Source organism: Oncorhynchus masou, chromosome 11 (genome assembly GCF_036934945.1).
Source record: "Oncorhynchus masou masou isolate Uvic2021 chromosome 11, UVic_Omas_1.1, whole genome shotgun sequence".
Classification (NCBI taxonomy): domain Eukaryota; kingdom Metazoa; phylum Chordata; class Actinopteri; order Salmoniformes; family Salmonidae; genus Oncorhynchus; species Oncorhynchus masou.
Window position 1 is genome coordinate 6,227,319 of NC_088222.1, and position 24,402 is coordinate 6,251,720.

At 43.5% G+C, this 24,402-nt stretch overlaps 1 protein-coding gene across 3 annotated transcripts in view; it reads left to right on the forward strand.

The window, feature by feature from the left end:
- Positions 1 to 24,402, forward strand: part of LOC135548054 (cingulin-like protein 1) — a 67,263-nt gene that overhangs the window by 11,642 nt on the left and 31,219 nt on the right. For 2 of the 3 annotated variants that reach the window (XM_064977278.1, XM_064977280.1), the window contains exons 1-3: positions 566 to 663; positions 22,727 to 22,834; positions 23,405 to 23,615. In XM_064977278.1, coding sequence (XP_064833350.1) covers positions 23,580 to 23,615 — 36 coding nt within the window. In that variant the 5' untranslated portion in view covers positions 566 to 663; positions 22,727 to 22,834; positions 23,405 to 23,579. Of the gene's footprint in view, positions 1 to 565; positions 664 to 22,726; positions 22,835 to 23,404; positions 23,616 to 24,402 lie in introns of those variants that run through there. The other variant, XM_064977279.1, reaches the window with a different exon arrangement.

Genomic DNA, 24,402 nt, shown 5'->3' on the forward strand with positions numbered 1-24,402 from the left:
TTTTCTCCTTCTCAGTAGAGCAGAGTAGAGAGCGCTGGAGCGTTGGGCCAGTAACCAAATAGTTTGTTGGTTCAAATCTCCGAGACGACTAAGTGAAAAAAAAACTGTCGACGTGCACTTGAGCAAGGCACTTAACCCTGGTCGCTGTGCATAAGAATGCCTGCTAAAATGTAACAACTATGCTTTGACAGAGATGCTTTTTAAGTCACAATGCCGTCACAATCGTGGAATACTGGAGGGAAAGACGTGTTCTCTTGAGGGCCAGCGTGTACCCTGTGTTTTACTGCACCTTTAAAACTAAGAGTAGGGACTAGGGTCAGGGTTCAGGAGCCACTCTCTAGGGTCTGAAAGTGCACCCTATTCCCTATAAAGTGCACTATTTTAGACCAGGGCCCATTAGCTCTGATCAAATGTAGTGTACTATGTAGGGAATAGGTTGCTAAATGCTAAATACCACACAGATGAGTCACAGTCACTGACAGAGCAGAGCGCCTCAGGCAGATCAGAGAACTCCAGTCCACTCCCCTACAGGGTGGGGTGTGCCCTCCCCTAACCAACCCCACCCAATCAGACGTCACGGTGGCAGTGATATATCCTAGGTATGTTCATAGGGACCGGTTAATACTGAAGAACTGGCTGTATGTCTATGAAGCATTCTTAGAGGTGAGATGTTATGTTGCTGTTGTTGTTGTTGTTGGTGGTGTTGTTGGTGTTGTTGGTGGTGGTTGTGGTGTTGGTGGTGTTGTTCTTGTTGGTGTTGTTGTTGGTGGTGTTGTTGTTGGTGGTGTAGGTAATGTTGTTGGTGGTGTTTTTGGTGGTGTTGTTGGTGTTGTTGGTGGATGTCAGAAGGTGAATTCACCAATTTGTAAGTCGCTCTGGATAAGAGCGTCTGCTAAATGACTTAAATGTAAATGTAAATGTGTTGGTGTTATTGGTAGTGGTGGTGGTGTTGGTGGTGTTGTTGTTGGTGTTGGTGGTGTTTTTGTTGGTGGTGTTGGTGTTATTGGTAGTGGTGGTGGTGGTGGTGGTGGTGTTGGTGGTAGTGGTGTTGGTGTTGGTGGTGTTGTTGATCACGCAATCCTGCCGTCCGTCCATACTACGCTTTTAGGGGGAAAAAGGTGCTGTCTAGAACCGGAAAGACTTCTTCGGCTGTCCCCATAGGAGAACCCTTTGAAGTACACTTTTTGGGTTGTCCGGTTAGAACCTTTTGGGGTTCCATGTAGAACCCTTTAAGGGTGCTCCTACGGAGACAGCCGTAGAACCCTTTAAGGGTGCTCTTACGGAGACAGCCGTAGAACCCTTTAAGGGTGCTCTTACGGAGACAGCCGTAGAACCCTTTAAGGGTGCTCTTACGGAGACAGCCGTAGAACCATTTAAGGGTGCTCTTACGGAGACAGCCGTAGAACCCTTTTACTAAGAGTGTACTTTCTTGTACTAGCAGCATCAACCGTTGTTGTTCAACCAATATCTTGTTCTAAACATCAATGTAAAATAAGGGCATTGTGACTGGCATTGTGACTGGCATTGTGACTGGCATTGTGACTGGCATTGTGGCTGGCATTGTGACTGGCATTGTGACTGGCATTGTGAGTGGCATTGTGACTGGCATTGTGACTGGCATTGTGACTGGCATTGTAACTGGCATTGTGACTGGCATTGTGACTGGCATTGTGACTGGCATTGTGACTGGCATTGTAACTGGCATTGTGACTGGCATTGTGACTGGCATTGTAACTGGCATTGTAACTGGCATTGTGACTGGCATTGTAACTGGCATTGTGACTGGCATTGTAACTGGCATTGTGACTGGCATTGTGACTGGCATTGTGACTGGCATTGTAACTGGCATTGTGACTGGCATTGTGACTGGCATTGTAACTGGCATTGTGACTGGCATTGTAACTGGCATTGTGACTGGCATTGTAACTGGCATTGTGACTGGCATTGTGACTGGCATTGTGACTGGCATTGTGACTGGCATTGTAACTGGCATTGTGACTGGCATTGTGACTGGCATTGTGACTGGCATTGTGACTGGCATTGTGACTGGCATTGTGACTGGCATTGTGACTGGCATTGTAACTGGCATTGTGACTGGCATTGTGACTGGCATTGTCACTGGCATTGTGACTGGCATTGTGACTGGCATTGTGACTGGCATTGTGACTGGCATTGTGACTGGCATTGTGACTGGCATTGTGACTGGCATTGTAACTGGCATTGTGACTGGCATTGTGACTGGCATTGTGACTGGCATTGTGACTGGCATTGTGACTGGCATTGTGACTGGCATTGTGACTGAGTTATTGGTTAAATTACTGAGACTGATACAGGATGGAAACACGTTATTACACAACAATGTCCTCTTAGAAATCAGACTTGGAAGGACAAAAATGTACTGTGGTTTTAGCCTGTGATGCATTGGTTTTAAAGCTGTTACAGCTAACTAACTGATCTCACTGCAGGGTTAGACTGGAGGTTATACTGGGATCTCACTGCAGGGTTAGACTGGAGGTTATGCTGGGATCTCACTGCAGGGTTAGACTGGAGGTTATACTGGGATCTCACTGCAGGGTTAGACTGGAGGTTATACTGGGATCTCACTGCAGGGTTAGACTGGAGGTTATGCTGGGATCTCACTGCAGTGTTAGACTGGAGGTTATGCTGGGGGCCCTTGGTTGGGATCTCACTGCAGTGTTAAACTTGAGGTTATGCTGGGGGCCCAGGGGTGGGATCTCTCTGTTCCACACCCATCCAGGTATTTACAGTGTGGGTTAAAGATGAACTAGAAGACAGGGTTAGACTGGAGGTTATGCTGGGGGCCCAGGGGTGGGATCTCTCTGTTCCACACCCATCCAGGTATTTACAGTGTGGGTTAAAGATGAACTAGAAGACAGGGTTAGACTGGAGGTTATGCTGGGGGCCCAGGGGTGGGATCTCTCTGTTCCACACCCATCCAGGTATTTACAGTGTGGGTTAAAGATGAACTAGAAGACAGGGTTAGCCGGAGGGTCCTTTAAATGGCATATTAGTTAATAATCTCTTAAATGCTGGAGACTGAAAACTACCTGACAGAATGAAAGGTTACAAAATAGAGACTAGCTTTACACTGACATAGAGACTAGCTTTACACTGACATAGAGACTGACATGGAGACTAGCTTTACACTGACATAGAGACTGACATAGAGACTAGCTTTACACTGACATAGAGACTAGCATTACACTGACATAGAGACTAGCATTACACTGACATAGAGACTAGCTTTACACTGACATGGAGACTGACATAGAGACACTTTGCACTGACATAGAGACTAGCATTACACTGACATAGAGACTAGCATTACACTGACATAGAGACCAGCATTACACTGACATAGAGACTAGCATTACACTGACATAGAGACCAGCATTACACTGACATAGAGACACTTTACACTGACATAGAGACTAGCTATATACGGACATAGAGACTGACATAAAGACTAGCTTTACACTGACATAGAGACACTTTACACTGACATAGAGACTAGCATTACACTGACATAGAGACACTTTACACTGACATAGAGACTAGCTTTATACGGACATAGAGACTGACATATAGACTAGCTTTACACTGACATAGAGACTAGCTCTAAAACAAAAAACAAAACGGGCCCCCCCCTGGTTTGGTTTAGACTCTTGTCTGTGTACCTACCAGGTGCTATCAGAGGCCACCTTACAGGACAAGGTCATCTTTTCGTCAGGCTCTATATCGTTAAAGAGACACTTCCACATGGCACGTTTCACGTGAACCATAAATGCTGGTTAGGTTCTATGGCCAAGCTAATGGGTCTATCTACACCCTGGAGTATAAATATTCATGGACAGATAAGATATTGTGTACTGTATCGTTGTTACACAATCAGTGCTTTGGACAGAGATGTGGCATCAGGGCAAACAGCCTCTCTTTGCAAGAGCAATTTACTGTTTTGAAAGTGTCGGGAATTGGAGCCACCAGGAGCTGTATGGAACTCTTTCTTTGTATCTGACACTTGTATGGTGAGCGTGTTGGTGTTCTTTAGGGAACATTGTCTTCTTCTGTTTCTTTTTAAGTGAAGTGGGAAGTTCAACTCTCTTTTTACAGACTCTGATCTTTTCGACTCGTTCAGTTAAAAAATAATGAATCTTTTCGATTCGTTCATTCAAAATAATTAATATTTGACTCATTTCATACATTTGAGTCAGTAATGCCCAGACCACGCAGGACCCCCCTACCAGTGAACAATTTCTTATATTTAAAAAATGTTTACCTTTATATAACTAGGCAAGTCAGTTAAGAACAAATTCTTATTTTCAATGACGGCCTAGGAACAGTGGGTTAACTGCCTGTTCAGGGGCAGAACGACAGATTTGTAACTTGTCAGCTCAGGGATTCGGTCTTTCAACCTTCCGGTTACTAGTCCAACGCTCTCACCACTAGGCTACCTGCCGCCTCTACGCTCTAACCGCTAGGCTACCAGCCGCCTCTACGCTCTAACCACTAGGATACCTGCCGCCTCTACACTCTAACCACTAGGCTACCTGCCACCTCTACACTCTAACCACTAGGCTACCTGTCACCTCTACACTCTAACCACTAGTCTACCTGCCACCAATACACTCTAACCACTAGGCTACCTGCCACCTCTACACTCTAACCACTAGTCTACCTGCCACCTCTACACTCTAACCACTAGTCTACCTGCCACCTCTACACTCTAACCACTAGTCTACCTGCCACCTCTACACTCTAACCACTAGGCTACCTGCCACCTCTACACTCTAACCACTAGTCTACCTGCCACCTCTACACTCTAACCACTAGGCTACCTGCTGCCTCTACACTCTAACCACTAGGCTACCTGCTGCCTCTACACTCTAACCACTAGGCTACCTGCCGCCTCTACGCTCTAACCGCTAGGCTACCAGCCGCCTCTACGCTCTAACCACTAGGATACCTGCCGCCTCTACACTCTAACCACTAGGCTACCTGCCACCTCTACACTCTAACCACTAGGCTACCTGTCACCTCTACACTCTAACCACTAGTCTACCTGCCACCTCTACACTCTAACCACTAGGCTACCTGCCACCTCTACACTCTAACCACTAGTCTACCTGCCACCTCTACACTCTAACCACTAGTCTACCTGCCACCTCTACACTCTAACCACTAGTCTACCTGCCACCTCTACACTCTAACCACTAGGCTACCTGCCACCTCTACACTCTAACCACTAGTCTACCTGCCACCTCTACACTCTAACCACTAGGCTACCTGCTGCCTCTACACTCTAACCACTAGGCTACCTGCTGCCTCTACACTCTAACCACTAGGCTACCTGCTGCCTCTACTCTCTAACCACTAGTCTACCTGCCACCTCTACCCTCTAACCACTAGTCTACCTGCCACCTCTACACTCTAACCACTAGGCTACCTGCTGCCTCTACACTCTAACCACTAGGCTACCTGCTGCCTCTACACTCTAACCACTAGGCTACCTGCCACCTCTACACTCTAACCACTAGTCTACCTGCCTCCTCTACACTCTAACCACTAGGCTACCTGCTGCCTCTACACTCTAACCACTAGGCTACCTGCCACCTCTACACTCTAACCACTAGTCTACCTACCTCCTCTACACTCTAACCACTAGGTTACCTGCCGCCTCTACACTCTAACCACTAGGCTACCTGCCTCCTCTACACTCTAACCACTAGGCTACCTGCTGCCTCTACACTCTAACCACTAGGCTACCTGCCACCTCTACACTCTAACCACTAGTCTACCTGCCACCTCTACCCTCTAACCACTAGGCTACCTGCCACCTCTACCCTCTAACCACTAGGTTACCTGCCGCCTCTACACTCTAACCACTAGGCTACCTGCCTCCTCTACACTCTAACCACTAGGCTACCTGCTGCCTCTACACTCTAACCACTAGGCTACCTGCCTCCTCTACACTCTAACCACTAGTCTACAGCCTCTGGTTCACCATACGGGGATCATTCTCTCATTTCTGACTGAGACTTTCACAAGGTGCTTTAAACAACAGACAGGTATTACCTAGGCATAGAAATAATATTAGTTATTCTCTATGTTTGGCATGTTGTTCAGTTTCTGTTGTTGTCAGTAGACAGCCCTGGGCTAGATACTAGTGTTGTAGACATTCCTTGTCTAGATACTAGTGTTGTAGACATTCCTGGGCTAGATACTTGTGTTGTAGACAGTCCTGGGCTAGATACTAGTGTTGTAGACATTCCTTGTCTAGATACTAGTGTTGTAGACATTCCTGGGCTAGATACTTGTGTTGTAGACAGTCCTGGGCTAGATACTAGTGTTGTAGACAGTCCTGGGCTAGATACTAGTGTTGTAGACAGTCCTGGGCTAGATACTAGTGTTGTAGACAGTCCTGGGCTAGATACTAGTGTTGTTGTCAGTAGACAGTCCTGGGCTAGATACTAGTGTTGTAGACAGTCCTGGGCTAGATACTAGTGTTGTAGACAGTCCTGGGCTAGATACTAGTGTTGGAGAGAGTCATGGGCTAGATACTTGTCTTGTAGACAGTCCTGGGCTAGATACTAGTGTTGTAGACAGTCCTGGGCTAGATACTAGTGTTGTAGACAGTCCTGGGCTAGATACTAGTGTTGTAGACAGTCCTGGGCTAGATACTAGTGTTGGAGAGAGTCATGGGCTAGATACTTGTCTTGTAGACAGTGCTGGGCTAGATACTAGTGTTGGAGAGAGTCCTGGGCTAGATACTAGTGTTGTAGACAGTCCTGGGCTAGATACTAGTGTTGTAGAGAGTCCTGGGCTAGATACTAGTGTTGTAGACAGTCCTGGGCTAGATACTAGTGTTGTAGAGAGTCCTGGGCTAGATACTAGTGTTGTAGACAGTCCTGGACTCGATACTAGTGTTGTAGACAGTCCTGGGCTAGATACTAGTGTTGTAGACAGTCCTGGGCTAGATACTAGTGTTGTAGACAGTCCTGGGCTAGATACTAGTGTTGTAGACAGTCCTGGGCTAGATACTAGTGTTGTAGACAGTCCTGGGCTAGATACTAGTGTTGGAGAGAGTCATGGGCTAGATACTTGTCTTGTAGACAGTCCTGGGCTAGATACTAGTGTTGTAGACAGTCCTGGGCTAGATACTAGTGTTGTAGACAGTCCTGGGCTAGATACTAGTGTTGGAGAGAGTCATGGGCTAGATACTTGTCTTGTAGACAGTCCTGGGCTAGATACTAGTGTTGTAGACAGTCCTGGGCTAGATACTAGTGTTGTAGACAGTCCTGGGCTAGATACTAGTGTTGTAGACAGTCCTGGGCTAGATACTAGTGTTGGAGAGAGTCATGGGCTAGATACTTGTCTTGTAGACAGTGCTGGGCTAGATACTAGTGTTGGAGAGAGTCCTGGGCTAGATACTAGTGTTGTAGACAGTCCTGGGCTAGATACTAGTGTTGTAGAGAGTCCTGGGCTAGATACTAGTGTTGTAGACAGTCCTGGGCTAGATACTAGTGTTGTAGAGAGTCCTGGGCTAGATACTAGTGTTGTAGACAGTCCTGGACTCGATACTAGTGTTGTAGACAGTCCTGGGCTAGATACTAGTGTTGTAGACAGTCCTGGGCTAGATACTAGTGTTGTAGACAGTCCTGGGCTAGATACTAGTGTTGTAGACAGTCCTGGGCTAGATACTAGTGTTGTAGACAGTCCTGGGCTAGATACTAGTGTTGGAGAGAGTCATGGGCTAGATACTTGTCTTGTAGACAGTCCTGGGCTAGATACTAGTGTTGTAGACAGTCCTGGGCTAGATACTAGTGTTGTAGACAGTCCTGGGCTAGATACTAGTGTTGGAGAGAGTCATGGGCTAGATACTTGTCTTGTAGACAGTCCTGGGCTAGATACTAGTGTTGTAGACAGTCCTGGGCTAGATACTAGTGTTGTAGACAGTCCTGGGCTAGATACTAGTGTTGTAGACAGTCCTGGGCTAGATACTAGTGTTGGAGAGAGTCATGGGCTAGATACTTGTCTTGTAGACAGTGCTGGGCTAGATACTAGTGTTGGAGAGAGTCCTGGGCTAGATACTAGTGTTGTAGACAGTCCTGGGCTAGATACTAGTGTTGTAGACAGTCCTGGGCTAGATACTAGTGTTGTAGACAGTCCTGGGCTAGATACTAGTGTTGTAGACAGTCCTGGGCTAGATACTAGTGTTGCAGACAGTCCTGGGCTAGATACTAGTGTTGGAGAGAGTCATGGGCTAGATACTTGTCTTGTAGACAGTGCTGGGCTAGATACTTGTCTTGTAGACAGTCCTGGGCTAGATACTTGTCTTGTAGACAGTCCTGGGCTAGATACTAGTGTTGTAGACAGTCCTGGGCTAGATACTTGTCTTGTAGACAGTCATGGGCTAGATACTTGTGTTGTAGACAGTCCTGGGCTAGATACTAGTGTTGTAGACAGTCCTGGGCTAGATACTAGTGTTGTAGACAGCCCTGGGCTAGATACTAGTGTTGTAGACAGTCCTGGGCTAGATACTAGTGTTGTAGACAGTCCTGGGCTAGATACTAGTGTTGTAGACAGCCCTGGGCTAGATACTAGTGTTGTAGACAGCCCTGGGCTAGATACTAGTGTTGTAGACAGCCCTGGGCTAGATACTAGTGTTGTAGACAGTCCTGGGCTAGATACTAGTGTTGTAGACAGTCCTGGGCTAGATACTAGTGTTGTAGACAGTCCTGGGCTAGATACTAGTGTTGTAGACAGCCCTGGGCTAGATACTTGTGTTGTTGGGAAATAACTGAAAAGACAAATAGCTCTATAAACTAGAAGAGACTGAGACTTGAAGCAACATGCAGTCCATGCTGTTGTTGTTGTGTTGTGTTGTTGTGTCGTCTTGTGTTGTGTCGCGTCGCGTTGTCGTGTTGTGTTGTGTAAAAGCATGTCTTTTTTCATACTTTTCTGAGACTTCAGAAAGTAACCAGTGTTATGAATTAGCAGTCATTAGAGACGGTTAGGAACAGTCATTAGAGACGGTTAGGAACAGTCATTAGAGACGGTTAGGAACAGTCATTAGAGACGGTTAGGAACAGTCATTAGAGACCGTTAGGAACAGTCATTAGAGACCGTTAGGAACAGTCATTAGAGACGGTTAGGAACAGTCATTAGAGACGGTTAGGAACAGTCATTAGAGACCGTTAGGAACAGTCATTAGAGACCGTTAGGAACAGTCATTAGAGACCGTTAGGAACAGTCATTAGAGACCGTTAGGAGCAGTCATTAGAGACCGTTAGGAACAGTAATTAGAGACCGTTAGGAACAGTCATTAGAGACCGTTAGGAACAGTCATTAGAGACCGTTAGGAACAGTCATTAGAGACCGTTAGGAACAGTCATTAGAGACGGTTAGGAGCAGTCATTAGAAACCGTTAGGAACAGTCATTAGAGACCGTTAGGAGCAGTCATTAGAGACCGTTAGGAACAGTCATTAGAGACGGTTAGGAGCAGTCATTAGAAACCGTTAGGAACAGTCATTAGAGACCGTTAGGAGCAGTCATTAGAGACCGTTAGGAACAGTCATTAGCAGAATCTGTGAAGTACTTGTTTCTCCACAGAGAGAAAATCTATATTTTTCTTAACGTTGCTCTTGAAAAGAAGAGGTTGTCGTCAGCTTCACATACTGGGAAGGTTTGTGACACAGATGGGAGAAAGAGGCTGTTTGAAGCAAAATATTTATTTGGTATTTTGCAATCGAGAACGGCAGCTAGAAAGGCCTACCTCTGTCAGGCTGTGTGCTGTTCCACCCAGCATAACACACACACACACACACACACACACACACACACACACACACACACACACACACACACACACACACACACACACACACACACACACACACACACACACACACACACACCCAGAGCCAGCCAGCACAGAGAACAGGGTAGGGCAGGCCTTGGCCCAGGGCCATCACATGAGACAGGCCTGGCTCTAAAGGGTGAACCAGCTCAGGGCTTAAACAAATCTGAAACGCCTGGGGGTTCCCAACCTATAGACTATAGAACCACTGACTGACAACAGACTATAGAACCACTGACTGACAACAGACTATAGAACCACTGACTGACAACAGACAGACTATAGAACCACTGACTGACAACAGACAGACTATAGAACCACTGACTGACAACAGACTATAGAACCACTGACTGACAACAGACAGACAGACTATAGAACCACTGACTGACAACAGACAGACTATAGAACCACTGACTGACAACAGACAGACTATAGAACCACTGACTGACAACAGACAGACTATAGAACCCCTGACTGACAACAGACAGACTATAGAACCACTGACTGACAACAGACAGACTATAGAACCACTGACAACAGACAGACTATAGAACCACTGACTGACAACAGACAGACTATAGAACCACTGACTGACAACAGACAGACTATAGAACCACTGACAACAGACAGACTATAGAACCACTGACTGACAACAGACAGACTATAGAACCACTGACTGACAACAGACAGACTATAGAACCACTGACTGACAACAGACAGACTATAAAACCACTGACTGACAACAGACAGACTATAGAACCACTGACTGACAACAGACAGACTATAGAACCACTGACTGACAACAGACAGACTATAGAACCACTGACTGACAACAGACAGACTATAGAACCACTGACTGACAACAGACAGACTATAGAACCACTGACTGACAACAGACAGACAGACTATAGAACCACTGACTGACAACAGACTATAGAACCACTGACTGACAACAGACAGACTATAGAACCACTGACTGACAACAGACAGACTATAGAACCACTGACTGACAACAGACAGACTATAGAACCACTGACTGACAACAGACAGACAGACTATAGAACCACTGACTGACAACAGACAGACTATAGAACCACTGACTGACAACAGACTATAGAACCACTGACTGACAACAGACAGACTATAGAACCACTGACTGACAACAGACAGACTATAGAACCACTGACTGACAACAGACTATAGAACCACTGACTGACAACAGACTATAGAACCACTGACTGACAACAGACTATAGAACCACTGACTGACAACAGACTATAGAACCACTGACTGACAACAGACAGACTATAGAACCACTGACTGACAACAGACAGACTATAGAACCACTGACTGACAACAGACAGATATAGAACCACTGACTGACAACAGACAGACTATAGAACCACTGACTGACAACAGACAGATATAGAACCACTGACTGACAACAGACAGACTATAGAACCACTGACTGACAACAGACAGATATAGAACCACTGACAACAGACAGACTATAGAACCACTGACTGACAACAGACAGACTATAGAACCACTGACTGACAACAGACAGACTATAGAACCACTGACTGACAACAGACAGACAGACTATAGAACCACTGACTGACAACAGACTATAGAACCACTGACTGACAACAGACTATAGAACCACTGACTCACAACATACAGACTATAGAACCACTGACTGACAACAGACAGACTATAGAACCACTGACTGACAACAGACAGACTATAGAACCACTGACTGACAACAGACAGACTATAGAACCACTGACTGACAACAGACTATAGAACCACTGACTGACAACAGACAGACTATAGAACCACTGACTGACAACAGACAGACTATAGAACCACTGACTGACAACAGACAGACAGACAGACAGACTATAGAACCACTGACTCACAACAGACAGACTATAGAACCACTGACTGACAACAGACAGACAGACTATAGAACCACTGACTGACAACAGACTATAGAACCACTGACTGACAACAGACAGACTATAGAACCACTGACTGACAACAGACTATAGAACCACTGACTGACAACAGACAGACTATAGAACCACTGACTGACAACAGACAGACTATAGAACCACTGACTGACAACAGACAGACTATAGAACCACTGACTGACAACAGACAGATATAGAACCACTGACTGACAACAGACAGATATAGAACCACTGACTGACAACAGACAGACTATAGAACCACTGACTGACAACAGACAGACTATAGAACCACTGACTGACAACAGACAGACTATAGAACCACTGACTGACAACAGACAGACTATAGAACCACTGACAACAGACTATAGAACCACTGACTGACAACAGACAGACTATAGAACCACTGACTGACAACAGACAGACTATAGAACCACTGACTGACAACAGACAGACTATAGAACCACTGACTGACAACAGACAGATATAGAACCACTGACTGACAACAGACAGACTATAGAACCACTGACTGACAACAGACAGACTATAGAACCACTGACTGACAACAGACAGACTATAGAACCACTGACTGACAACAGACAGACAGACTGTAGAACCACTGACTGACAACAGACAGACTATAGAACCACTGACTGACAACAGACAGATATAGAACCACTGACTGACAACAGACAGACTATAGAACCACTGACTGACAACAGACAGACTATAGAACCACTGACTGACAACAGACAGACTATAGAACCACTGACTGACAACAGACAGACAGACTGTAGAACCACTGACTGACAACAGACAGACTATAGAACCACTGACTGACAACAGACTATAGAACCACTGACTGACAACAGACAGACTATAGAACCACTGACTGACAACAGACAGACTATAGAACCACTGACTGACAACAGACAGACTATAGAACCACTGACAACAGACTATAGAACCACTGACTGACAACAGACAGACTATAGAACCACTGACTGACAACAGACAGACTATAGAACCACTGACTGACAACAGACAGACTATAGAACCACTGACTGACAACAGACAGATATAGAACCACTGACTGACAACAGACAGACTATAGAACCACTGACTGACAACAGACAGACTATAGAACCACTGACTGACAACAGACAGACTATAGAACCACTGACTGACAACAGACAGATATAGAACCACTGACTGACAACAGACAGACTATAGAACCACTGACTGACAACAGACAGACTATAGAACCACTGACTGACAACAGACAGACTATAGAACCACTGACTGACAACAGACAGACAGACTATAGAACCACTGACTGACAACAGACAGACTATAGAACCACTGACTGACAACAGACAGACTATAGAACCACTGACTGACAAGCATGCTGATTGGTTCTCTTATCTATTGCTCCTCGACCAATACATCCAGCCAAACCTGCTGTATCAGGGCACCTTCTGACAGACTGTACGTGGCTAAAAGACCAGGTAGTTGTGTGCTGGGAGGGACTCTTTCTTAGTTCAGACATAACAATGCTATGACTAACAGCCATCGCTGTGCAGACTCAGAGCGTTGGGCCACTAACCCGAAAGGTTGCTGTATCAAAGCCCCAAACTGACAAGGTAAAAATCAGTCATGCTGGGCAAGGCAGTTAACCCACTGTTCCCTGGGCACCGAAGAAGTGGATGTCGATTAAGGCAAGGTTAAATGTGGAAGACACATTTCAGTTGAACGCAACCCCCGTTTCCTTACCCTTTCCACAGACTATACACACAACATTCAGCATGAACACTTCACCCTTCCAAGAGCCAGGCATTGTGGTCGAGAGACAATCCTTGCCCAGCCACACATATTGTAACTTTTTATTTATTTTTAATACATCTTTATTTAACTAAGCAAGTCAGTAAGCAAGTCAGTAAAGAACAAATTCTTTATTTACCCTTTAGCAAAAGGCAAAGGGCCTCCTGCAGGAACGGGGGCCTGGGATTAAAACAAGTATATCAAATCTAAATATAGGACAAAACACACGTCACGAGAAGAGAGACATCACAACATTACATGGCAACAACATGGAAGCAACACTACATGGCAACAACATGGTAGCAACACAACATGGCAGCAACACAACATGACAACAACATGGTAGCAACATGGTAGCAACACAACATGGCAACAACATGGAAGCAACACTACATGGCAACAACATGGTAGCAACACTACATGGCAACAACATGGTAGCAACACTACATGGCAACAACATGGTAGCAACACAACATGACAACAACATGGTAGCAACACTACATGGCAACAACATGGTAGCAACACTACATGGCAACAACATGGTAGCAACACTACATGGCAACAACATGGTAGCAACACATGGCAGCAACACAACATGACAACAACATGGTAGCAACACTACATGGCAACAACATGGTAGCAACACAACATGACAACAACATGGCAGCAACACAACATGACAACAACATGGTAGCAACACTACATGGCAACAACATGGTAGCAACACAACATGACAACAACATGGCAGCAACACAACATGACAACAACATGGCAGCAACACAACATGACAACAACATGGTAGCAACACAACATGACAACAACATGGTAGCAACACAACATGACAACAACATGGTAGCAACACAACATAACAACAACATGGTAGCACCACTACATGGCAACGACATGGTAGCGACACAACATGGTAACAACATGGTAGCAACACAACATGACAACAATATGGTAGCAACACAACATGGTAGGAACACAAAACATGGTACAAACATTATTGAGCACAGACAACAGCACAAAGGGCAAGAAGGTAGAGACAACAATACATCACACGAAGCAGCCACAACTGTCAGTAGGACTGTCTATCTTCAGATAGCGAGGTGAGACAACCACATATCACAGTCATAGTCAGTACATTCATCTCCAGATAGCTAGGTGGACCAGTCATAGTCAGTACATTCATCTCCAGATAGCTAGGTGGACCAGTCATAGTCAGTACATTCATCTCCAGATAGCTAGGTGGACCAGTCATAGTCAGTACATTCATCTCCAGATAGCTAGGTGGACCAGTCATAGTCAGTACATTCATCTCCAGATAGCTAGGTGGACCAGTCATAGTCAGTACATTCATCTCCAGATAGCTAGGTGGACCAGTCATAGTCAGAACATTCATCTCCAGATAGCTAGGTGGACCAGTCATAGTCAGTACATTCATCTCCAGATAGCTAGGTGGACCAGTCATAGTCAGTACATTCATCTCCAGATAGCTAGGTGGACCAGTCATAGTCAGAACATTCATCTCCAGATAGCTAGGTGGACCAGTCATAGTCAGTACATTCATCTCCAGATAGCTAGGTGGACCAGTCATAGTCAGAACATTCATCTCCAGATAGCTAGGTGGACCAGTCATAGTCAGTACATTCATCTCCAGATAGCTAGGTGTACCAGTCATAGTCAGTACATTCATCTTCAGATAGCTAGGTGGACCAGTCATAGTCAGTACATTCATCTTCAGATAGCTAGGTGGACCAGTCATAGTCAGTACATTCATCTTCAGATAGCTAGGTGGACCAGTCATAGTCAGTACATTCATCTCCAGATAGCTAGGTGGACCAGTCATAGTCAGTACATTCATCTTCAGATAGCTAGGTGGACCAGTCATAGTCAGTACATTCATCTTCAGATAGCTAGGTGGACCAGTCATAGTCAGTACATTCATCTCCTGATAGCTAGGTGGACCAGTCATAGTCAGTACATTCATCTTCAGATAGCTAGGTGGACCAGTCATAGTCAGTACATTCATCTCCAGATAGCTAGGTGAACCAGTCATAGTCAGTACATTCATCTCCAGATAGCTAGGTGGACCAGTCATAGTCAGTACATTCATCTCCAGATAGCTAGGTGGACCAGTCATAGTCAGTACATTCATCTCCAGATAGCTAGGTGGACCAGACATAGTCAGTACATTCATCAGATAGCTAGGTGGACCAGTCATAGTCAGTACATTCATCTCCAGATAGCTAGGTGAACCAGTCATAGTCAGTACATTCATCTCCAGATAGCTAGGTGGACCAGTCATAGTCAGTACATTCATCTCCAGATAGCTAGGTGGACCAGTCATAGTCAGCACATTCATCTCCCACAGTGTAGTCATCTACAACCCACATACATCGTATAGTCACCTACAACCCACAGTGTAGTCACCTACAACCCACATACAGTGTTGTCACCTACAACCCACATACATCGTGTAGTCACCTACAACCCACAGTGTAGTCACCTACAACCCACATACAGTGTAGTCACCTACAACCCACAGACACTGTGTAGTCACCTACAACCCACATACACAGTGTAGTCACCTACAACCCACAGACACAGTGTAGTCACCTACAACCCACAGACACAGTGTAGTCACCTACAGCCCACATACAGTGTAGTCACCTACAACCCACAGTGTAGTCACCTACAACCCACAGACATAGTGTGGTAATCTACAACCCACATACACAGTGTAGTCACCTACAACCCACAGACACAGTGTAGTCATCTACAACCCACAGACACAGTGTAGTCACCTACAACCCACATACACATTGTAGTCACCTACAACCCACAGTGTAGTCACCTACAACCCACAGAGTAGTCACCTACAACCCACAGACACAGTGTAGTCACCTACAACCCACATACACAGTGTAGTCACCTACAGCCCACAGACACAGTGTAGTCACCTACAACCCACAGTGTAGTCACCTACAGCCCACAGACACAGTGTAGTCACCTACAACCCACAGTGTAGTCACCTACAACCCACAGTGTAGTCACCTACAACCCACAGACACAGTGTAGTCACCTACAACCCACAGTGTAGTCACCTACAACCCACAGTGTAGTCACCTACAACCCACAGTGTAGACAAACAATACTATTGGCGTCTTTTCTCATTTTTCAAGCGAAGGTCTTTTATGGTATTCTGCGAGCACACGAGGTTCGCCTCGCCGAGTCGCCTCGCCGAGTCCGAAACCGAAGCATGTGGAAGTCTTCAGGACAAGACTCATTACAATAAACAGCAACCTGTGAAAATATAGCTCTTATTCTTTAATTATTTGTTGTTCTTATCTCTTTTTTACATTTACATTTACATTTAAGTCATTTAGCAGACGCTCTTATCCAGAGCGACTTACAAATTCTGACATCAGTGGAACAGCCACTTTACAATAGTGCATCTAAATCATTTAAGGGGGGGGGGGGGGGGGGTGAGAAGGATTGCTTTATCCTAAGGGGGGGATTTTCTTAAAATCTTAAAACTACATTGTTGGTTAAGGGGCTTGTAAATACACCTGTTGTATTCGGCGCATGTGACAAATAACATTTTGATTTGATTTGGAAGGTGCTTGGTTAAAGATGATTTGTTTTGTGGTCATGTAGGGTTATTACGATAGCTGCTTGTGGTTAACCAGATGACATGAAACGAGATAAGTAAATTGTTTGTTGTCAAAGCTACAGCTGGGTGTGGAACTAGCCTGTTGTTGTTGATTTTTCTAGTGGATCCACTCCTTTATACCAGTTGGTTATGGACAGGTGTAACAGGTGTAGCCTAATTTCAGGTGTTTACCTGTTACGGTCTCCCTGTTTCAGGTACAGTATCCCGATGTGGCGGTGACTGGATGAAATGCTATTTTGTCGCTGCTTTAGGTTTTAGCAGTGTAATTACATAGATATGGAAGTTGCCTGTATGTTATGACAGCAGCGTAGTCTGCCTCACGGCAGAAAGTAAACACTATCCTGTTGGTACTTGTCTGTCAGTGTATATAGTATGACCACACACAGAAAAGACGACAGTATGTAAAAAATTAAATATAAAAATAAAACAAGTTTGTAAAAGAAGAGTAGTGGTCACACGATCTTAATTGTATATATTTTGGAGGAAAGGTCTCTTATTAAACTTCTAGGCATGCTGGGATGTCGGATTCTATTGCTTGTAGAAAGAACTATTTTGAACTATTTTAACTCCCCACTAAAAATATCCACTGTGTAGATTCTAATGAACCCTGCAAGTCCCAGGATGTGGACGTGGTACTGGGTGTGGCTCAGGAATGCTAACATTACAGAACCTGACTGACAGCTATCAGGACACTTTGTGGTTTACAAAAACCCTTTTCTATCCAACCCCTATCTCCCCACAAATTATGTTTTCCTCCTACATGTGACCACAACATCTTCAGAGTAGATGTATTGTTTTTGTTTTTTAATTTATTAAATAGACAAACTATAGTCTTCAGAATACTTGGTGATCACCTGATGTGGAAGATGGATGTAATTGTGCAATTGGTGCTCGGTGTGGCTCAAAGCTGTCAACAGAACAGGTTTCAGGGGGCTTGATAGCTTAGAATGAATGAATTTCAAAGTATTTACCTGTATTAAATCATTATCTGTAAATATAGGTTTGGGACATGTTCACGCGGCCAATATATCTTAGGTACAGTATAAACAATATCCACAATGCTGAGAATTTGCATGTCCTTGTGATTAATTTGCCCCCTCATTCTTCTCGGTGATCACCTGATGTTTGTCGTCCCAGACAAAACAAGTTAAGACACAACATGACTCGGTTCAAGCCAACAGTGTTGTCATCATCGAGTTCTGCAGAAGCATGCAGTTTCCCATCAGCGCTCAGAGTCGTGCCAAGCTGTTTGACTATGTTTTTTTGTATTCCACCTTTATTTAACCAGGTAAGCTAGTTGGGGAACAAGGAGCCAATGTCACCGTGCCGTAAATGAAATACCTCACTGCAGATCAATAGGTTTTATTGGATTAAGTACATTTACTTTTCCAAATCCCAACTGGAACTTGATACAAGTGGGATATTGTTCCCAATTGGAACCTATTTGAGAGCTGTGGTATCTACATCAGATATGTTCCCATAGACCAGCCACCCAGTGATTTCAGTTTTGTTATGTATCCGTACCAAATATATATTCTGTTGCCAAGACAAACATCCTGAGAGTGGAGGCAGTGTTGGAAACTCCTTGGTGTTGTGGTCTATGTTCTGCAGTTATACTTCAGTATGGTATTGTCCTCACTTATATTATTGTTATACTTCAGTATGGTATTGTCCTCACTTATCACTTTCTTTTGTCACAGCCCACGGAAGAATAGCCTCAGTTTTCATGTACGTGCATCTCACTGTCTCGACAACCACTTGGTGAGATATATACCGTATCTCTTTCAACTCAAGCGTCTTACTCATTCAATAGCAGTATCAGTGTTATCAGTGTAATCAGTATCGGTGTAATCAGTATCAGTGTAATCAGTATCAGTGTAATCAGTGTAATCAGTATCGGTGTAATCAGTATCGGTGTAATCAGTATCGGTGTAATCAGTATCGGTGTAATCAGTATCAGTGTAATCAGTGTAATCAGTATCGGTGTAATCAGTATTGGTGTAATCAGTATCGGTGTAATCAGTATCAGTGTAATCAGTATCGGTGTAATCAGTATCGGTGTAATCAGTATCAGTGTAATCAGTATCGGTGTAATCAGTATCAGTGTAATCAGTATCAGTGTAATCAGTATCAGTGTAATCAGTATCGGTGTAACCAGTATCGGTTTAATCAGTGTAATCGGTATCGGTGTAAGCAGTGTAATCGGTATCGGTGTAATCAGTATCGGTGTAATCAGTATCGGTATCAGTGTAATCAGTGTAATTGGTATCAGTGTAATCAGTATTGGTGTAATCAGTATCGGTATCAGTGTAATCAGTGTAATTGGTATCAGTGTAATCAGTATTGGTGTAATCAGTATTGGTGTAATCTGTGTAATCAGTATTGGCGTAATCGATATCAGTGTAATCGATATCAGTGTAATCAGTATCGGTGTAATCAGTATCAGTGTAATCAGTATCGGTGTAATCAGTATCGGTGTAATCAGTATCGGTGTAATCAGTATTGGTGTAATCAGTATCAGTGTAATTGGTATCGGTGTAATCAGTATCAGTGTAATCAGTATCAGTGTAATCAGTATCGGTGTAATCAGTATCGGTGTAATCAGTATCGGTGTAATCAGTATTGGTGTAATCAGTATCAGTGTAATTGGTATCGGTGTAATCAGTATCGGTGTAATCAGTATCGGTGTAATCAGTATCAGTGTAATCAGTATCGGTGTAATCAGTATCGGTGTAATCAGTATCGGTGTAATCAGTATTGGTGTAATCAGTATCAGTGTAATCAGTATCAGTGTAATCAGTATCAACTAATGGGGATCCATAATAAACCCCAGGAAGAGTAGCTGCTGCCTGGTCAGGTTACTAAAGGAGATCCATAATAAATACTAATAGATGTGAGGTACATAACATGGATGCAAATGGAACATAGATATGCGTGTTGGTAAAATATTTAAAACATTTCACTCACAATGATGGAGTGAGCTGTAATTCTAAATACATCCACAATTAATATTTTCTCTAAGCATCTGATTGCTTGACAGCTGGCGATCAGCTCTGCGGGAGCCCACCGTGTGTGTGTGTGTGTGTGTGGGTGTGTATCACTGCTGCATGCTGGGTAGACCTCGTTTCCAACGCCATATAAACAAAAGGTTAATGAGGCTTCGCTGCTTTTTGTTTGTCCTTTCAGCAGATGCCAACAGATTTACAAACACACACACACACGCACACACACACACACACACACACACACACACACACACACACACACACACACACACACACACACACACACACACACACACACACACACTCACACGAACACACACACACACGAACACACACGAACACACACACACGAACACACACACGAACACACACTCACACGAACACACACACACACACACACACACACACACACACACACACACACACACACACACACACACACACACACATACACACGAAGGCTCATAAACAAACTCACACACACACACGAACGCACACACACACAAGAACGCAGGCACACACACACGGCGTGCTCACACAGAGTGGATCTGCATGAAACTTGGGCCCCTAATCACTGGAAGCCTGTGTGCTGTGTTTCAGCCAAGCAGCTCGTATCCAGCGTGACCATTCTTCTATGTAATTACGTCAGTTCATGGATGGATTTTGGCTACATCCTGACGGAAATAGATACCTTTTTAGTCTCAATCCTGTTCTCTTGTTTTTTTGCATAATCCTGGTTTGATTTATTAATTTGATAGATATGCATCAATTTAGACATTTGATTATTAATGATAAAGTAATCAAATCAAATGGAGATGTCTACCGTGGACGTTTTCACGTTTCAGTTTATTCTGTATCAGTTTAATCTGTATCAGTTTAATCAGTATCAATTTAATCTGTATCAGTTTATCTGTATCAATTAATCTGTATCAGTTTAATCAGTATCTGTATCAATTAATCTGTATCAGTTTAATCTGTATCAATTTAATCTGTATCAGTTTATCTGTATCAATTAATCTGTATCAGTTTAATCAGTATCTGTATCAATTAATCTGTATCAGTTTAATCTGTATCAATTTAATCTGTATCAGTTTATCTGTATCAATTAATCTGTATCAGTTTAATCTGTATCAATTTAATCTGTATCAGTTTATCTGTATCAATTAATTTGTATCAGTTTAATTTGTATCAGTTTAATCTGTATCAGTTTAATTTGTATTTGTATCAGTTTATCTGTATCAGTTTAATTTGTATCAGTTTAATTTGTATCAGTTTAATCTGTATCAGTTTAATTTGTATCAGTTTAATCTGTATCAGTTTAATTTGTATCAGTTTAATTTGTATCAGTTTAATCTGTATCAGTTTAATCTGTATCAGTTTAATCTGTATCAGTTTAATCTGTATCAATTTAATCTGTATCAGTTTATCTGTATCAATTAATCTGTATCAGTTTAATCTGTATCAGTTTAATCTGTATCAGTTTAATTTGTATCAGTTTAATTTGTATCAGTTTAATCTGTATCAGTTTAATTTGTATCTGTATCAGTTTATCTGTATCAGTTTAATTTGTATCAGTTTAATTTGTATCAATTTAATCTGTATCAGTTTAATTTGTATCAGTTTAATCTGTATCAGTTTAATTTGTATCTGTATCAGCTTTGTGGATGTTTTCACGGATGTCCATGCGTTCCTGACCGTCCTGTAGTTGAGGCCATCCATAGTGGCAGATACACATATCATTACATATTACAACTATTGAATGGACATCCCAGTAACATACCTGAAAATCATTCATCTTTGTAAAGGGAATTTAATAGGATCTCTGTTACAACTCAACAAAGCCACAATGTCATCAGGTTCTGTCATTTCTGTGCCACTCACAAACTGTTTAGAGATGATTAAATACTGCCCTCTGGTGGCGGAGATTATGAAACAACACCCATCGCGCATCACTGTATTGAATGGGTTGTAATAGTGAAATAATAATGTCTTGACATGAACTCATTCCTATTGGCTAGTACTGTGTTCTAGAAGTGTTCTAGAAGTGTTCTAGAAGTGTTCTGTTATGAAGGATTGGCCATTGACCTGACAAGTGCTGTTTTTACAGTTAGTTTTTTTGTATCTATGACAACATTGCGGCTCGGGGACACGCCGCCCACTGAGCACAGACGTCCGTTCAACGTCTATTCCACGTTCGTACAATGTAATGTCATTGAAAAAGGTGTAAACAACGTTGATTCAACCAGTGTGTGCCCACAGGGTAGTTAATGTTCTTCATTTAAGCCTTAACCGAGTGTTGGAGTCCTTTTATTAAAGCTAAAACATAAAAAAATTAAAAAAACATCTCTTTTTTTTTTCTCTCCTGTGTTTCAGCCTGAAAAAGGTTCAACAAACTTGAGCTGCTGAACTGAGCTTTGTGACGGAGGGTCAGAGAACAGAGGTTGAGACAACAGAGAGGCTCAAAACAAAGAGGCTTGTACTGTGAGTACTTTAAACTTCGTTTGGCCTATTTTCTCTATAGGTCACCCTTTTGGCTCGTCTATTTTTTTAAATATATTTTTTTTATGTTTACGGCAGCGTTTCCCAAAACTCGGTCCTCGAGACTCCAAGGGGTACACGTTCTGTTTTTTTGTTGCCCTCGCGCGACACAGACGATTCAAATAAACAACTAATCATTAAGCATGGATCATTTGAATCAGCTGTGTAGAGATAGGACAAAAAAACTAAAACGTGTACCTCTTTGGGTTTGGGAAACACACCTAGGGGTAGCTCATCATATTGATGTACTCTAAAAATTGTATACTAGCTAATGTGTTAATATGCTAATTGCATTTCTAGAACCAAAATTCACATTTAAGTCAATTCTGTGACAGATGGACCGGCGGCCATATTGAGTGTTCCTGTCAAATTGATGTGGTCTGGGGGGGGGGGGGGGGGGCTTTGACCCTTCAATTCTGTTCCTATGTAACATTGGGCCCTGTGTGTGTGTGTAGTGGTTGCTGTACAGTGTATGCCAACATACTAACCGTGTGTGTGTGTGTGTGTGTTTAGGAGTCGTTGCGTGCCCAACGGGAGCTGCAGGTGTGTGTCTCAGGGAAAGCAGCACAGCAGACAGACAGACTGAGGCAACAGGCCCTGACCCTCCCTACAGGACATACTGAGAGAGAGAGAGACGCTCTGAGGTACCGACTTGCAGGACTTCTCCTACAGGGTCACCCAGCACAACATGCAGGGGGAGAGTGAACACCAAGACGATAACATGGTAATCAACCCTTATATACCGCCCTCTTTCTCTCCATCTTGCTTTCTTACATCCATCTAACATAATCTCTCCCCCAAAAATACGCTTTTATAAAATGCGTTAGTCGTTTTGTCAATTTGCGTGTTCGTATACATTTATTTTCTAAATCATTATGTGGACCCATTTCTTCATCCACTATCAGATATAACGAAGCTGAGATATGCACAAAGGGAACGTTAGCCACATGGAGAATATACATGGTGTATCTGAACAGTTGTCAGTTTCATCCGAGATATGTATAGCGAGCTGTATGGAACGTTTGTCTGTTCATCTGTTCCTGGAACAGTTTCCTGTCGTAGGTGTATACTCAGCCAGATGTATGGAAACATCTGGAATCTGTCTCTTTTCACGACGTGCCCCTTTTCCCCTGATGAATTTATGATCATTCACAGAATCAGTCTGTGTCTCGTGTTCGTAACGGTTGAACTACGTAGAGAAACAACAGTCTATTCTGAAGATTAGAATTATAGTGTATATTTCTGTCAAAACCTTGTATTAACTAGATGTCATATGCTTGGGACAAAACAAACGAGTGAGAGGTTAATGTGTAATATGTTACACCGTCAGATAGTTCTGAAGAACAGCGTAGTGGAACAGAGCAGAACAGAACAGAACAGAACAGAGCAGAACAGAGCAGAACAGAAGAGAAGAGAACAGAACAGAACAAAACAGAGCAGAACAGCGTAGCGGAACAGAGCAGAGCAGAGCAGAACAGAGCAGAACAGAACAGAACAGAGCAGAACAGAAC